This window comes from Salarias fasciatus, chromosome 23 (genome assembly GCF_902148845.1).
Source record: "Salarias fasciatus chromosome 23, fSalaFa1.1, whole genome shotgun sequence".
Taxonomy (NCBI): Eukaryota; Metazoa; Chordata; class Actinopteri; order Blenniiformes; family Blenniidae; genus Salarias; species Salarias fasciatus.
The window spans coordinates 16744967-16763593 of NC_043766.1; the positions used below are offsets into that span (position 1 = coordinate 16744967).

The 18627-nt window shown below is 40.4% G+C and overlaps 1 protein-coding gene across 1 annotated transcript in view; it reads right to left on the reverse strand.

The window, feature by feature from the left end:
- The window catches only part of rnf220b (ring finger protein 220b), a 32010-nt gene that overhangs the window by 2061 nt on the left and 11322 nt on the right, over nt 1-18627 (reverse strand). The window contains exons 2-13 of the mRNA XM_030083996.1: nt 9799-9925; nt 8258-8300; nt 8070-8162; nt 7313-7355; nt 6904-6993; nt 4119-4162; nt 3695-3776; nt 3203-3299; nt 2922-2981; nt 2237-2301; nt 2019-2103; nt 538-646 (exon numbers count right to left, since the gene is read on the reverse strand). Of these exons, the coding sequence (XP_029939856.1) occupies nt 538-646; nt 2019-2103; nt 2237-2301; nt 2922-2981; nt 3203-3299; nt 3695-3776; nt 4119-4162; nt 6904-6993; nt 7313-7355; nt 8070-8162; nt 8258-8300; nt 9799-9925 (938 nt within the window). The remainder of the gene's footprint in view (nt 1-537; nt 647-2018; nt 2104-2236; nt 2302-2921; nt 2982-3202; nt 3300-3694; nt 3777-4118; nt 4163-6903; nt 6994-7312; nt 7356-8069; nt 8163-8257; nt 8301-9798; nt 9926-18627) is intronic.

Consider the following 18627-nt stretch of genomic DNA (forward strand, 5'->3'; position numbering starts at 1 on the left):
TCATGGCTCATGTCAAAAAAATGATTAAAGCAAGTTGCAATAATATCAAAACAAAATAATTTATTTAGCCTCATTAGCCTTTTTATTGATACAGAATTGATGCATGAAACAAGTTTGTGCAGCGGAAGACAACCAGTGAATCTACACTTGATTTAGGTGAAGAATAAACACAAATTTTCTTTAGGTTTTAAAATAAATTAAAGAGTTGATCACATCTACTAAAACATCTGTCTGCACCAACAGAACACATTGTAATACAAACAATAAAACAAATTCATATTCTCCAAGTACACCATGAGAGTAATTCCATATTTTTCCTTTTTTTGTGTTCTCTATTGAATTTATTTATCTATTTATTTACATCCTCTAGAAGGTTTTCATTGCCATTTGTTGGTTTGTTTAGTTTTCATTTACAGGAATTTTGATTTAAAAAGTTGGCAGCCAAGAAAAAAATAATTACAGGAAAAAAGTGATTAAATTTTGGGTGAGATCTGCTTGACGGGCAGAGGTGTGAGCTCTAATCTGTCTCGTACTTACCATGCAGATGAGGCATTTAAATCTGTCTCCTTTAGACAGCTGCTTCTCCAAATCTCGTATTCGAGCTTTAAGTGCATCCAATGTTGTCAGTGTGGAATCTTCTGAGAGCCTACACACACACACACACACACACACACACACACACACACACACACACACACACACACGTGAGGATTGGAGAGACACAGGAGAGTCATTTATAAATCGAAGACAGATTAAATTATTCGCTGGCCAACATGGACACTGAGCATGAAATTTAGCAGCAATCACATTGCCTGCATTCGCTGTCTCATTTATCATAGACGAGGGGAGGGGGGTTGTCAGGTTCCTCACACATATGGACACACACATACAATGAAAATAATACCAGATAAACTGTGTGCAAACATACTGTGGAACAATACCATGTATTCAGTATAATGCATTATAGTGTGATGCCTGCTATGACCTCGACTGATGATATGATCACATTGACATAATGTTGTATATCACACTGATGAGAGTAGGGACAGGTGGTCTGAAGTGAATGAGAGGCCTGTACTTTACAGAAAAGTGATTGGCTGACTCCTACATAAACCTGCAGATGGTTCCTCCCTCCGTCAACTTTTCTTTTTTTTTTACTTTTGAAAGATTGCAGCTGTTGTTTTACTTTTTTAGCTGTAATTTTGAGCTTTTCTTAATGAGTCATAGACAAGACTGAGAAAGAGATTGAAAATAAAACACGATTTCACTACTCCAAAATTTGGTAAGTTATTGCACAATATTCACTGTTCAGGAGATGAAATGTATTTTAGCATAATGATATTAAAATCACTTCTGTCCCCCAGCTTCCCACAGCAGATGATGATGTGCATGCTTTCTGCCAGATTCCCTTCCTGGTGGCCTCACACTAACAAGCTTGCTGCTCTAATGCATTAGTATTTTACCATAACAGTGTTAATTTTAAATTCATTTGTGCAGTGATCATTTTAAAACCACTTGTACCTGATTTTTACAAAAGCAGTAGGTAGATTAGTCTTTTATAATGCCAACATATTATCAGGGGATACCGCAGTGATGCAGTGGTTAGCCCTGTTGCTTCAAAGCAAGAATGTTCCTGGTTGTAACCTTCTTTGTGGAGTTTCAGTGTTCTGCCTGTGTCTCCATTGAGTTTCTCCATAGATTTAAAATGTCATATAATTCAGCTTTGATCAATTTCAATTTTGTTCACAATTTCCATTTTCTGAATGTTTAACTGATCTGATAGTGCATGTGCACCAGGGCAAGTCAGCGCTGGCTTTTTCCCAACAGATGGTTCAGTGTGTACTATTTCTCCTAATAAGAGCTGCAGCTTTCTCTGTCACATCACAGTGAAACGTTCTGACTAAGACTAGTGAACCTATGAATACAAATAGGATCAAAACTGATAATAATGTTTAGAAACTATTCAGAATTGGGAATACATTTCCTGAGAAATCTCACCCTCCATGACACAAACTTACGTCTCTATCTCAGTGTTTTTGCAGGTCTTGGGGAGGCCAGCTGTGTTCATGTCTTGTTTTTCCCCACTGCTTGTTGATGGACTACCTGCAGGAACAAAACAATGAACTGACAGTTACACAAGAAAGTAAACTCTACTTTTTTCTATGTAATTGGTTCAAGAAGTGCATTTATATCTTAATATTTATTCAAAAGGAATTTCAAAGCTGGTTTAACTCACCATCAGTTGACCACTTGGGCAAATCGATGCTTAGCCTGGAATCAGGCAGCATGCCACTGCTGCTGCTACTGCTGCTGCTGAAAATCCAACAAAGCACACAATTTAAAGATACTCAAAACGTTTGCCAAAAAGAACAAAATAAAATAATAAATTATGTTAACTCATAAAGCTTATAACTGGGCTTTTTTATCTCACATATTCAGCAAAGGGAGGCTAACACAGTCTCACAAACAGGGACAGGAACTATTGTGTGTCAACAGATAATTGTGAATCTGAGCATGTAAAAATCACTTGTGGGGTTCCACAAGGCTCCATCCTTGGGCCATTTTTATTTAAAGTCTCCATGGTCCTTCTGGCTCAGATCATGGGTCTTTACAACATCTCCTATCATGATTATGCAGACGCCACAGAGCTCTATACAACAGTGTCCCTCCTGCTTCGCTGAGTCAGTACATTAATGAAACTAATGAGTGGAAGCGTCAGAATCTTTTACAACTTACTTTAAATGTCAGGAGTAAATCTTTCCTGTTCATAAAGCTTACAGTTAGGGCTGCTACAGTTCAACCATTTTCTAGTTGAGCTGCTACAGGTTTAGACTGTCTGAGCGACTCTCCTTCTCACTTTCCAAATGAAATTGAAATAAAGGAAAGAAATTTCTCCATTCATTATTTCAGGGGATACATACGTCACTGTCATCTCCTTGGAGCTCTCTCCCGAACAAGGAATCACATCTGTGTCTGTATATCTGCAAAACCAGGTCAGGAAAACAGGAAATAACGGAAAAAAAAAAAAAAAAAACATCTTTCACACTGTCAATATGCAAAAATCTGTGCTGACTGGTCTGAGGATAAAAGTTTTATCTCACTCAGTTTATTTCACTCGCTTAATTCAATACATGCTTAACTTGAGTCAGTTTTTATCACAACAAGAGACGGAGAGAATTCATCTATTAAGCATAGAGGATACTGCACTCTGCCGTACTCCAGAGTGTCGTCTCCGTCCACATCCAGATCTGCATCACTGTCTCGACACTCCTTAGAGGTTGTGCTCACCAACATCGCACCTGATCAAACGATAAATAAATCAAAATGACAACAATGATACTGCTACAGGAGGACACGGGGACGCTTGTTAACCAGATGAAGCACATACTTGAACATTTAGATACAAATGAAGTGTTGCGTTGAGCATCTCTCTGCCCCTCAGCCTGATTCTGTCAGTCTGCGTGTAACAAGTTTGCAGGTCAGAGTTTCCTCCTCGGTTAAAGGAAACCGTTACTTTTAAGTTAACCTTCAAGGCATCCAGCTCGGCTGTAATCTGGACTGAAAAGTTCAGTGGTTTTTCAACTGCCACTCAGTCACATTTTTCACCCTCCGCTGAACAAGATCACACACATGGGTACCTCGAGCAAGCACACACACGCACACGAGTGCGTGCACGCTCATGATTTGTGCTTACCTTTAAAGCCAATAGACGTCATCTGTATCCTTTTCCTCTCATTCCACTTGTCCTCAAGTGGCACCAGGTCATCTGAAGCCTCCTGACACAAAGACACACTCGAGTAAACATACCAATGAAACACACAACTGCACTGTCTGGATGAATATGTCCATATTCCCTCCGCAGCCTCGAGCTGTGTATCTGCCTCTTCATTGTTTTAGCTGCGAACCAGCGCCGGCAGTGAATTCACATGGATACACAGCGAGCTGACAATGATCGTAATGTTAGATGAACAAACCCACCCGACAAACATTTCGGAGTTTGGACCAGCGACATTCTCCCTGTCGCAGCTCAGGTTGATTCATTCATCTCAGATTACAATAAAAATGAACGTTAAATAATACTTGAACAGAAAAAGAAAGAAAAGAAAAAGAAAGTGTACCTGCCCATCTTCTGGTTTCCTTCTCTTCAGCTTTCCGATCCTAACTGTCAACAGAAAGAACAACAGGCAAACAAAAAATGAGACAGGTCAAACTGAATTCATGCTGGTTTTCCATTCCAGACAGAAATGTTGCAAAGTAACAAGGTTATTATTTTCAAAGATGCCTCTGATTTGAGAACATTAAGACATCAGTTTCTTCATGTATCGCTGACAGATTGGCTGCACAAGGATAGTTTCCATGAAAACTTTTATTTTTGTGATGTGTTAAAATTTATTTAAGGTAACCCAGGATATGAATACCTAATTCAGCTTTTTTCTCAAATTATACTGTAGTTATTGGATTTATAAAAGTTATTTAACTTGTAGTGTATTAACGGGGGAGCCTAATATGAGGTCCATCAAAAGGTTTGCATATTATGATAAATACATTATGACAAAGTTTATTTTCTGAATTAAGAACAGGACTAAGAAAGATACTATAATGAAAACTATATTTTTCATCTTGCTACATATAATTTATACTAATGTGATCTTCCTTTAAAAACTAGACTGTGTTATAATTGCTTGTTTTCTTTTTGTTTTTAAGATTTCATTCATTTAAACAATTTTAATGCACATTTAGGCTTCATTCATTTTCATCATTACACTAATTCAAACTAGTGAAAACACAACTGAACATGTTTTGTCTGAAAACTATTCAGAAAACTGTTCAGAAAGAGGTGCAGAAATATAACTTGTATTGGTATAACCACTACAATAAACATGAGTGAAGAAGTGAAGGCACACTTTAAAAGAAAAACACCTCAAAGATAATGTAATATACCCAGATTAAAACCCAGATAATTTATTATTATTTATTTTACTGTATTTATTGTTTGCACTGGAATGATAGACTTCAATCTCATTAGTGCACTGGTTTCACAAACTTTCACTTGTATAGATTTGAAAAAAAATATTTTGATCACTTTATTAACACAATTGTTTTATTTCTCACAATAACTAATCAAAAATGGTTTTTTTTTTCAATTTGTATTATTATTATAATTATTATTATGATTCCAAAAGATAAAATACCGAAGTAAAAATAGATAGCAGAAATAATGCTCTATTTTTAAAATTTAAAATACAGTTTTAACACCTATGGATAATGTATTGAATTACCTTTCTAAAACTTTTCTGAGTACATGTGGAGTCAGACAGGCGTGGCTGTGAGGGAGTTCTGAAGAGCCACATCAGATTTTTAAAAAATGGCTGCACCTCTGATAAATCCCAAATCCATCCCATGATTATGGTCACTGCACGAAGTGTTTCAAGCAAATACACTTACAAACACACAATTAAGAGTAAGGAAAGCCATACATGAGCATTGCATACATTTTATTTTTTTCCTCAGCGCGGGATGCAAAACGCTACTTCCATCCCCGTCCTGTCATCTCACTGTCCTCCCCCGCTTTCCCCTCGGAAAATATAAAAGTTAACATGGCAGAACACCAACTGCTCCTCCTCTCTCACTGTGACCTGACTGACTGCAGATTGCATAAGGGGACATTAAGTTTTAGGACCCTCTAATTCCCGCTGGATGACAGTGGCGACCTGAGAAGGCTTGGAGACAGGGGCACAGAGAGAGAGAGAGAGAGAGAGAGAGTTGGTGGCCGTGACCCGAGTGCCGCCATCCCAGCGAACATAATGAGGGTTAAAGAGATGGTCAAAGATGAAAAAGAGCTCATCAAACAAAGGAGAGAGAGAGAGAGAGAGAGAGAGAGAGAGAGAGAGAGAGAGAGAGAGGTTGATTAATCAACAGAAGCCCTCCTCCTCCTCCTCCCTCTCCTTCCTCCTCCTCACCCCTCTTCTTTCTCTTCCCTGGCGTGTATTTAGAAGCTCATTATGCTGTCCTGTTATAAGGACCAATAAAGGCTAACAGACCTCGACAGCACAGGCAGTTTGAAGAGTCAGCTAAGAGCAGAAGGGATCTCAGTGGCAATAATAACAGCAGCAGAAAGTGTGTGTGGTGTCAGGACGCTCAGTGAGCCCTCATGTCTGCCAGGACTCACACACCGGCTGATTACTTCTCAGATTTATCACGCAGAGTAGTACAAGTTTTCCCCGTAAAACCTTCAGCACTTGTGCCCACGAGTGCTATTTACTTATTTACTTTATTCACAGCTTATCACTTATTTATTGAGGATAATGGCGTTCAAAATAAAACAACAGCTGTAAAAACGAGGGTGATATCAGCAAAGATTAACAGAATTTTAAGCTGTTCGTTTACCGCAAAGAGACATGTGGAGAAATGCATTCAGTGGACTAGTAGCAGTGGGAGGAAACTGAAATTCGTTGAAATCCTGTATAAAGAAATTCTCTGATAATTTTTTTTTTTTCATTTTAATTTTCTGATTGAGTTTTACTGGGAAAACCATGAACACAACAAATTTCTGGAAGATAGCTAAAAACTCATCCTATGGGAAAATGATTGATTTCATTTTAAACAAAATTGCCTTCCTTTTGAAAAGCTGGTGTGGGTAAATGATTAGCGTTTTATAAAAAATGTCATCAATAACTCTTTAAATAGTAGGAAGTGAGATGCTCTCAATAAATCACGTTTTTTTATGACAGATGTAGGATGTATAAAGTGTTCAAGCTTAAAAAAAGTTGTGTTTTCAGGACAAATAAAAAGAGAAAACATTCTCCTGTCAGTGTGTATAAAAACCTAGATCAGATCAATCCAATGACACGACAGTGAAACATGAAGGCTGGAAAGAGAAAAGTGCTTGGCAGTGTGTCTTACCAGCTTGTATGCAGTCTAGGTGGGCTCCTGCGCTGTGGGGGCGTAATGGGGCAGATTTGACGTAGCACCTGCACCAGCAGAGGTCATCAACTGTTAACATATCAAGAGGTCAAAGTTGAAAAGGTTATTAGCTCCTCTGCTCGTGTGGGCGCTAGGCCGGTGTAGATGGTGGGGGAACGAGAGAGGGGGGGGGGCATCTGAACGACTGGTGAGGGAGGGGTTTGGACGAAACACATAACTGGGCGCATTAGTGTGAACAATGGAAACAAAAAAGTAAAAAAAAAAAAAAAAAAAGGAAGAACAAAGGAAAAGGTCTGACAGAATTGGTTGAAGTGAAATCTGTCAACGACAAACTGACTTGGCAGCAGTGAAACACGACGTTTAGCTCACTCAGCATGTGTCGACGTACCGTTTAATCTGGTGTGCCGATTGGCCCGCACACGAAGGAACGTCTGCAACAAACACAAATATAGGTATTTATTTATTTTTTGGTAAGATTTTAACCTCAGTATATGCCATTGAAAAGTTTATCGAAGGAAAGGAGAAGTTGGAAAAGCATGGGAATATTGATCTTTTTATTTCAGTTTATCATGGAAACTTAAAAGAAAATATCTCTACAAATAGTTAAGGACAACCACCAGTGAAATGAGGGTTTTTCTCCTCCTTTGACTTGTCATGACTTTTAGAATTGTGATTATTTTCCCTAATCAGGCTTTTAACACAGCATCTGTGAGACTGTGGTCATTAAACTGTTTTCTTTGACTGATATGAGTCACATGTCTGAGGACTCAGTGTATTGTAAAGTCTGCAAATCCCTCTGAGTAACGATTGTGTTTTTAACTGCATTCTAACACTGGCTTGACTTGACTCCTGATGAAAGTGTTAATGTTGAGGGAGCCGCTGAACAGGAGGCAGACTTTCATCGACCCCAGGCCATAACAGCGGTGAGTCACTGGCACCACAACAGTTCTTCATCATTGTAACTATTTACTTAAGTGCATTACTAATGTACTTTCAGTAGACTAAATCAGTGGTAACTGCTGAGAAAACAGACGTACAATAAATCTGAACAATAGCGAAAATACAAATATTTGCACAGTCAGGAAAAAGCTTTAATCTGAGGTTCAAACCATCTAATCTTCGTTGTGTTACTGTGATAAACCAACCTGGTATCGGTCTGAATGGACTTCTTCAGATGGTTGAGGAGGCAAGTTGGGAGACCCTCCTTCACGCTTGATGTGCAGAGAAAGTGAGAGAGACTGAACGAGGAAAAGGAGAAGCTAACGTAAGATTTTCAGTCAGAAGCAGAAGCAATATAACTGGCGTCATGAAGATAGGAAAGCTTTACATGTACCTTTGGTGTCCTTATGAGGTGGTCATGCTGCACTGGAGTTCCACTGTATGAGCAAACACAACAACAGCGTGTTGATTAAATAGGCTGGTAAAAATAAAGTCGCTGCAAACATGTAGACAACTCACAAACTCACGCTTCCTGTTTCACATATAAATACAATAAATATATTTCAAATGTAATCTGGTGAAGCTATGCTTTTATCTTGTCTGAATTTGTATCTCAGTCTCAGTTTAATCTCATTTTATTCTTACACATTTTATGTCTTACACACCCATGCACACACACACACACACACACACACACACACACACACACACACACACACACACACACACACACACACACACTGTCCCCGTGGGCCAAGTTCAATTTGAAACCATTACTGTCCACGGAGCGGTCGTTAAGCAGATTTGGAGTGTAATGTCTTTATTGGAAGAATCATTCTTCTGGTCTAAGCAGCAGGTAATGTGTGTGTGTGTGTGTGTGTGTGTGTGTGTGTGTGTGTGTGTGTGTGTGTGTGTGTGTGTGTGTGGTTGAGATCCAGTTGGTTGTGCATGTTTCAAACCATTTGTGTACGTGCATGTGTGTATGTGTGATTGTTTGAGTGTGTGTGTGTGTGTGCGTGTGTGTGTGTGTGAGTCTGTGTGTGTGTGTGTGTATGTGTGTGTGTGTGTGTGTGTGTCGCGGTCTCAAAGCAGCCATTAGCAGGACATTATCCGTCCGCGGTATGAGTTGTCGCCTGGAGGCCGCGGGCTGCAATATGAAATATGTAGGGAACAATGCGGCAGCTTGTAAACACTGTACACAGGTGACAGAGAAGACAGGACACACCACCTCGGGGAAACTGAGGCCGGGGACAAAAGAGGAAGGCTTTTAGATATAGAATCTGTCAGCATTAATCATCAACTTAACGCTGCATGGAAAATCCGGGATAAACAGAAAGACTGGATAAACGGAGGGAGTGAAAACTTCAGGGAGGCTACAAGGAGGACATGAAGCCATGATCCTGACGCTATTTGGATTTCTGTTGGTAATAAAAGCTTTACTGCCACGGTCTTCATTGTTGTGTCTTTTCTGGGACCTCTTCTGCCTCCGCGCAAACAGCTGTATTTACTGACTTTGCCAGAAGTGGAAGCAGACCAGGGAACGGCTGCTGGTTCATCAGGATGAGTGTGTGTCTGGATCTTGGTTGTGGGTTGGATTTGGTAAGTTTGTGGTCTTTGCTGTTGAAAATTGAAATCAGGTAGCTTCACCGTTCAAGTTATTTATGCTCGGTGGTTGTTCCTTCGAGGTTTTCATTTTATTTGAAAGTAGTCTCATCAATTGCTCGATCCTTTTCATTGAACTGAATTAACTATTTAATTTTTTTCATTGTCCCACTGCCCTCTTTCCATTACACTTCGCTTTGTTGCAAAGTTCAGATAATTATCCCCTGTGGGACAGAATGGTAGCAATACAAAATAAAGATGAAGATAAAAGTATGAGGATATTTTCTTTTATTTTGATCACCGCTAAATCAAGTGACAGATTGAAAGTGATACCTGATCTGCAGCTGGGCGAGTTTGGAGAGCTCCTGCTCCATGTGCTCCTGCAGCTCTCCTGGTCGCAGGACGGCCTGGCAGACGGGACACACTGGGGCCTGAGCATCATAGAGACACTTCACTTTGCCTGAAAACACAAAAAGTCAAAACTCAAATAAGAAGAGGCACTATTTGACACAATGTGTCCTGTATTACATTATCTCATTTAAACATCTGTGAGGCTGACTGACATCAAACTTACAGCAACAAGAAGTGGTAAAGGGTTTGCATCAATTTTTTTCTTTAGCTTATTTGCTTTGCGCTCATGCTAAATTACTTAATGCTTAAATTGTCAAAATATTTATTCGGCAGCCGGCAATAAATACAATATTTAGTAGATGGTATGCAGTATTTTAGCCTATGACTGTATCTATTTACATATGTATAGTTTTTTAGGCAGAAAGATATGAAGATAAAATAATTTACTCATTGAGGTTCATTTATTAAATACTGAATTAGACTCTGTGTTACACAAAATAACATTTGTTAAAATATTAGTCTGCAAAACAAAAATACATGATCTGAAAAACAAATTATCATAAGCAGAAAATATTGACATTTAATAAATGACAATAGGCGACAAATAAAAATGTAATTTTATACAATTAAAAACACAAAGGGATTTTTCATTAAATATGAAAAAAAGAGTTTGACTGAAGTTGTTTTTGAAATGGAATCGAGATCAAAATTTTATCCCAGAAATTAAAAAAAAAACAGTTTTTATATTTTGCAGCCCAAACACTTGTTAGCATGTACATTTAATAAAGAGACAGCTAGAGTACAGTTTGAATGGGTAAAGTTTAATTAAATGGAGTAATAAGAACGAAGTACAAATGACTGAGAAAAAAAAAACTTCAGAAAAAATATGTATTCATTTTTTCCAGCGCTGCTGTTAGTTAACATGTGTATGTTCAGAGGCCGAGGCCCGTCCTGTGTGTGTTTGTGTGTTCAGCGGACCTGTCTGCACTATTGATAGACAGTGTTGGTGAGAGTAAAATAAGGTTACACACACACTCACACAGGGACACACCACTCGGCTCCCTGCTGTCAGTGTGCTGACATCATAGGCTGTCAATAGGAACATTACCCAGGAGGGCCGCTCGGCCCATTGGGCCTCACTGATGGATTACTGCCATAAGCAGCCAGCTGGGAGCCGGAGGAGCTCTACTATATCAAGATTTTACCTAGTAGATGAGGTGATTTACTCCTGAAAGCCATCAATCATATGTAGAAGGCTAGTAGGCAAGATGCGCCTAATTTCCCATCGCCGCACAGTCAAGGAGAAAAGAAACGACATCTTCTGGCAATCTCAATTTGAGCCTTTTTGAAGTAGAAAATTACAAACACAAGTTAATGAGTTTGTCATTTTCTCAAAAGCAGCGTGGAGCACAGTGGACTGAACTTCCTCTAGGACCCTATTATCCAAGCGCTGGACAAACACTTTGCCCGACTCCGACTCCCAATGACCGGCGACATGACAAGCTTGTCTGTCGGCAGGAGCTTTCCCCTGACATCAGTTGAGCTATGAGACCCTATAATGAGGAACCAAATAGGACAAAATGGCCTCTAAATAAAACATGGGGCAGAAAATAGAAAGCAGAGTCAGGTGTCCTTGGGAGAGTGACAGCTCTCCTGGTTTCACCCCCCTTCTCCCATCAACCCTCTCGTCTTTTTTGCATCCCCTTGCGGAAGGCTAAATGAGTTTTCCCGACACGCACTGAGCGTTCCCGAGCTTTCTGCGCTCTGCCGTCTGGAACATGCAGGCATCAGTAAACAATGAAATCTGTGGGCTGAAATTGAATTTATAACCACATTACCTGCACAGATAACATCTCTGAATGGCGCCGCGATAAGAGCAATGGGATTTGATTTTCAAGTGTTTTATTGGTCCACTTTTTGGAAAAGCCCCCCTTCTCCTACAGGAGCTCACTCCTCACCTCTGCTCCACACCGACATCAGATTTAATGGTGTGGGAGCGGACAGGTTCAAATGTACAAATGAACATTTGTTTGTACATGTGAATGCACGTGCGTGTGTGCGTGCGTGTGTGTTGATAGAAACTTGTGCGGCACCCTCGTAAGTGACAGTTGTTGGTTCATGAGTACCTTTTCACACGTCTCCAAACCCCCACACCCCCACCAAAACCCTGCTGCCCTCCGCCCCCGCCCACATAAACCCTGTCAGTATCAGTCAGTCTCAGCCCCTCTTCAGCCTGGGGGGTCTACGACACACAACAGGGGCTGTAAAACCTGCCTGTGGGGCTTGTTAACCGTTCCCTCACTACGGCAACTGGCTCAGATGGATTGGCCCCCTCTCGCCACGCTGTGCAAAGTTTGACTGGCTCATCTCCTAATGGATTCACTGTCTCTCCTTCTGCGATGGTTTCCTTTTTCTTTCTTTGTGTCTCGCCAGTTCAGGACCTCCTTTCCTCACTGTCTCGCCTTTGTACAGATTCCATTCTCATCCTTTATATGTGGTTCTCACACAGACAACTCTGACTGTATTCGAGGGCGATCCTATTGAAAGCCAAATGTGCCGATTGTGACGCCGCACATTTTAATTCATTTATTACACTGTTTCATTAATCTTTTCAATACTCATACCTGAAATTACAGCAAAACCTGTCACATAACCATGAGCAGTGTCACAAAATTTGACAAAACCAAACATATATTAACCATAAAATATATCTTAAGTTGAACGGAAACTAGTTTCTATGCAAAAACCTCATGCTAACACAGTTTTATGTCTTCATCTTCACAATCACAGCATCATGTGAACCGCAAAGTTCATCTTTTCAAATCATAAATATGATTCTGTCTTCCTTCTCATCATCCATGATTGAGAGACAGATCTGACTCCTGCTGCTCTGCATCAGTGTGAACTGGGACTCCCCTGAGCTGAAGACTCACCACAGAAACAGAGAGATCAGAATCTTGCTGACAAACAATTCTGAAAACATCAAGACCCCCCGAGGGCCCGGGTAATAGCCGATGCCAGCGTCCATATGACGGCTGCCAGTTCTGCTGATGCAGACAGAGCGAAGATGCCTAACGTGACCTTTAGTGAATGCCACATCACATCAGGCCTGGATGTCACCCACTGACATTATGCCGGGGCATGAAAAGGCTGTTCTGCAGGGAAGACATGGTGACAAACGTCCCCCTGGTGACAAACCTGTAGACGTGGTGTAATTCTGATTGACATGACCAGGATTGGAAGGTTTTGAATGGCAGGGAACATATGAGCATGCATTCAGGGGAGGATGTGGAGGAAATAGAGCTTGTTTTGCGTAGGCTGGGCCTGTTTTCCTGTGTTCGCTGGTGATAAAGTGCTGAGACAACTCACTCCAAATGGCATCATTATCCCAATCATCAAACAATTCTCTAAGCACATCAGAAATCCCTCTATAAAGCCATAACAAGCATAGACTCTATATAACCAGTAAGCGTAGAGATTGGTGGGGGGAGTGAAGTTAACGCTTGGCAGCTAACACTGCAGTGGTGGGTTGTGTAGGCAGGTCCTTGGCACACTTTCAGAGGAGATGGAGGGCTATAAAAGCCATTGGCTCCTGCCACACCTGTACCCCACCCTATCCCGCGGCCTGCTTCCTATTTAAAAGCTTCACATGCAGGATATTAGTCAGGGTTTTTTGCCGTCTGTGAGGTAGAGCTAACCTCTGAAGCAGAGGGGGGAGAAGGGAAAGTATGCAGGCCGCCGTTTGTTTTTTATTGGGGAAATAATGGCCTATTGAGAGGTTGGGTATTTAATGAGCAACATAATAGGCCCTGTAGTAACACATCTGCTATGAGCAGAGTCATTTCCTCAGCTTTCAAAGGCTGCTGTTCGAGCCTTTGAAACAGCGAGTCCAGTTCCCTTTGACTTAGTACTTCTAGATATCTGTTTCTTATTAATTGCGGAATTGCTACAGCGGTAATACATAAAAGACAAACACCCTGCTCGCCCCCATGTTCAATCCTAACCACATTCAGTGGCCGATGAAGGTACACTTGCTCTGCTGGCTTGACCTCAAATCGCTCACTGTCCAATCTAATTCTAGCATCCTTCAAAATATCCCCTCCTACTGTGGAATCAATTGTGTTTAATGTATTAAAGACACTCACCACAACCACCGCAACCTTTGGCCCTTGCACAAATCAATGCCTCGTTAGACCACTAATGATCATTCATTGACTAATAAGATCTGTATCAACCTCTTGTAGAACATTGATTGGCCTTTGGCATTAGTAGTGCTCTGTGCATTACATAGACAACGGGAGATGGCTGCTGTAAGTCCTGGGGAGTCAGATATTGAAAAAGCTCCTGGTGGGAATGGACAGGAATCTAAACCCCAAATAGACTCATTCTGAAGCACCTCAGGCCAAAGCCCTTTTCTTCTGCCCTACAGATCAATGGACATAACCCTTCTGACCACAGGTCAATCAGCACACAAACTCTGAATTCCTCTTCCTCTCCCTCTTGTTCTTCGTCTCTCTCATCGTCTCCATTAGTCACTACAATTGTTCCATCAGGCACAGGCGTGGCTCGGCATCTATGTGTCCAATCATCTTGTTGATGGAGACTAGACCGGGTGGCTCTGTGACTGTGTCCCTGTGACCATATTTCCCTTTTCAGGACCTTAGGGCAAAGATCGAACCCTGCCTCTGCTCTGTTCCAGCCAATCAATCTGCCCCCTCATTGAGATGCATGGCTCAATGATCTTTGATAGTGACTTCCTGATTGGAGAGAGCGAGAGGAAGTCGGAAGGAAAGTTAGGACTGTCCTTGGGTATTTCAGCAATGATATGAGGCTACTTACAAACCGCCTCACATGAAAACAGTTGAATCAGTTTAAAGACTTTTGTTTCATAATCGCCTGTTATGAACATAATTCCAAATTACATTTTATAAAGATTAATGACAGATTATTTTTTTTGTGTGTGTAATTCTCCTGTTTGTCCTCTTCTGGATGCAGCTTTTTTTTAGTTTGTTTCAGTTGTCTTTTGTTTTGGTCATAATTGACAAAAGCTACAGCTTTTCTTATCCTGATAAATGTGCTGTGCACTTAGTGAAACCCATCCATGCTTTCACTAAGAAAACAGTTCCCATTACATGAATGGATCCCAGTACATTCTAGTCTTGTCATAAGGTGTATCTTGGTTCAGTGGAGAAATGCACTGTTTTAATATAAATGCAATGAATTCAATGACTTTATTGACATTTGGTGGGACCAGTGAGTGATTTTTTTCAAAGTGTCAAAAAGGCATAAGACCTGTTTCATTTCAGGGTTACTGAATCATCACTATTGTGAACCAGCTTTTAATTATCTTAGTCTCTTGCTTGATTGGCTCTGATTCTTCGAGCATGTCAAGTGTCTTCTTCAGAATATTTCAAGTCACAAATTATGCATTTAGAAAAATGTACTTCAATAAAATTCAAAGATTATAATCTTAACGGCACTGAACTGATACCCTGTACAAAAAATGCAGAATTCAGACTGACATTGATTTACTGACTGCTATCAGTCAAAGTCACCACATTTACGGTGGCTCAAGAAGTCGCTGGCAGTGGATGGGAATACAGCGGTTCACCGGTGGGCTGTCACTCATTTTGATGCCATGAACCTGCACTAACAGACTACAGCAAGGAGACACACAACTCTGACACACCTTATAACTTTGTCATGGCGTGAACCCCTAAAACACCTCAGCCAAAACATTTTCTTAAATGACCAACTGTAGGTTGATCACATCAGTCTTAATTAACTGAGTGACAGGCCTCACCTCTCCTGAACAATGGAAAAAAAAAAGTTGTTTCTCAAAGCAGGTATTTCATTTATAGAATAAATTGAAATACAGGTCTGACTGTCGCACTGTTGTTGTGACCACCATGTGTATATAGGTGAAAGTAAACATCCAACCCTACGAGCACAAATCACTTGTCTTCTATGAGTGTTAACTGTGTGTGTGTGTGTGTGTGTGTGTGTGTGTGTGTGTGTGTGTGTGTGTGTACAAGGCTAAGTGGAAGAGTGACAGAGACATCAAGGAACTAATAGACAGATCACAATCCCTCATTAGAGGGAAATTAGATTGGCTCCAAAAATACAGATCACTATTACCCGGACCACTGATTAATACACATTAATACTCTGTGTGTGTGTGTGTGTGTGTGTGTGTGTGTGTGTGTGTGTGTTTGTGTGTGTGTGTGTGTGTGTCTCACTCTCTTATTATTCCATCGTCCTCATCACATCTTTCTCTTTTTTTTCTTGACTCGTTCGTTCGCTCTTTCTCTCAATTAGTGGTTAATAAGGAGAAAATGAGGAGATCGCTCTGCTGGTTGCAAGTACTCAACTTTTCAAAACAGTCCTGAACAAACACTGTCACTGTGTGAGTGGAAATCACTGAAGAATTTAATTACACCGACACTCACACAAACAGCAGCCATACAGTCTGAGGTTGCAGAATTGTCTTGCAGTTGCTTGCAAACAGGAAAACTTCCCCTTCAGCCAACTCCACTCATGTCTACCGTAAAAAAACAAATAAACAAACAAAACAAAACCCACACTGCAGAGAAACTATGCACTCATCTTATATACTGCCCTTTCAAGTTCATGGCCACAGGGCACTAAAACTGACCCTCACTACCTTGCAGGGTTGCAAGTCCACCAGATAGTGAACACTGAGACGCACAAAGTCACAAGAATATTCTAATGGAAATCTAAGTGGTCCAAAAACACAGCCAGTTCGACTGGACCGGCCCAGACGAGAACAGACGATTCTTTCACTTCCAGATGAAAACATTCACCTCGGCTTCATCCCAACGTCCAAATTTCCACAGTAATAATAGTTTCAGTGTTTGCCTTCACTGATCAATTTTTTTGTTTGATTTCTATTATGATACCATTTTTTTTTTCTGTTGCTGAAAGGTTCAGGCGACAGGTAGCTCAGCCCAGCACACACACTCCTCTACTGTGAAACTATGCTGCGGCAATGGATGCAGATGCAGCATGTGGCTTTAGCTTAGTCCAGCTGCAATATGCTGGATCTGAAGGAACAAAAATGTAGATCAGCTGCTAACTTGTCAGTGTACTATGATGGTCTTTCTCAGATGTGTAAGCAACTATAGACATTAATACAACTCCATGAAATCAGGGATGCAGCCTTTCTGCTACTGGAACTTTCTGCTGATAAAACTGAATTGTCTCTTCCCTCTTTCGTCCACAGGACACAGCAGCTGTGCTTTCCAAAAAATAATTTCTAATGTTTTGTTCATCTCACATCACAACAGTTTGCCATAATGATAATCTAACTGACTGTGTTTCCATATGGCGTCTTCCAGGCATGCCTTGCACACTGAACTGAATCGAACCCACATGCAGTGATTTCAGGAAAGCTTCCTGAGTCCATACAGTGTGTTTCTGTTCAGATTTATACTTTTCATCCAGTGGAGCCTGAGGGCCAAACGATCACAAGGATCGAACTTCAACCTTTGGCCTCAACCCTGATGTACAAACACCCTCTAAATTTTTTGGATTATGCCACTGCAGATCAGTGAACATATACACATCTGGGCCATTCTGAAATGCTTCTTTTATAAGTCGTGCTACTGACCTGTTGCCAAGTGGTCCTTCAGTTGTTTCTGACTTTTGGCAATACTTTTTCAGCTTTTTGTTGGCCCTGTTCTAACTTTTTAGTGAGGTGTTGCTGCTTTCAAAATGAGCTAATATTTTCCATCAAATGGTAAAATGTCCCAGTCTCAGCATGTGATATGTTGGTAATGATTCATTGAGTATTAAAACAAATGCATTTGTAAGGTTTATGGATTATTGCAATTCTGTTTTCATTCACATTTCACACATTGTCCTATGTTTTTGGAAATGGTGCAGTAAAAACTTCAGAGGACTTTGCTGAAATTCAAAAGTAAATGAGAAAAACAACTCTGGTATTCTCCGCATTGTACATTCACCTGATTATATCAACAAAACAAATATCAGCCAGCAATCCTGGCACTTTAAAACTATTTGATTTTGAGAAATGTGACGGCACATCTCCCAATAGTCTTTGCGTTTTGTTAATGAAAAGGGAAAAAGTTGCAGTATAACTTCATTCTTACTGCTGCTATCAGGTGCATGAGGCAGGCCCTGAGAATATAGATGAATTTCCCAGATGGTGGTGAAGTCCAGTTATTTAAAGAGCTGAGACGCTCTTTGCCTAAAGTCCCATTACGACAACTCCAGATGAATTTACCAAATAAAAGAGGAAAGAAGAAAAGAGCAAAATGATGAAGTTGGAATTGATTAAATATAATAAAAAAAATCATTTCACAGATCATGATACTGGAAAAAAAAGACAAGGGTCAACATATCAGATCCCTCTAATGAAAAAATAGACAATTCCATAATTAATGGATTCTAAAAAAATCTAAGAAGTCAGTAAAATCACAAACAAACACAATTCACTTGAAACTAATGAAACATTTGCATAGGTACTGTAAGTAAAGTGTATTTAGAAATAAGGATCTTTTGGGTTTTCATACAACTGATGGCATAAATCATGCTTCTGTCTTCTAGTTTTCTGTCACGGAATGTTTCATGAAGTAAAATTTCTATTTGACGTATTCACTTAGGCAGAAAAAAATCACAGAAAAGTGCATTAACCGTCTATCTTTGCCAAAAACAAACACACACCCTCCTGCTTTCTGTTCCAACACCTGTCCCACATGCACTTTGTGCAGCAAAGATGAACGGCAGAAACCTTAACTCTGAGAAGCACGGCAGGGAGATTGACAGCTG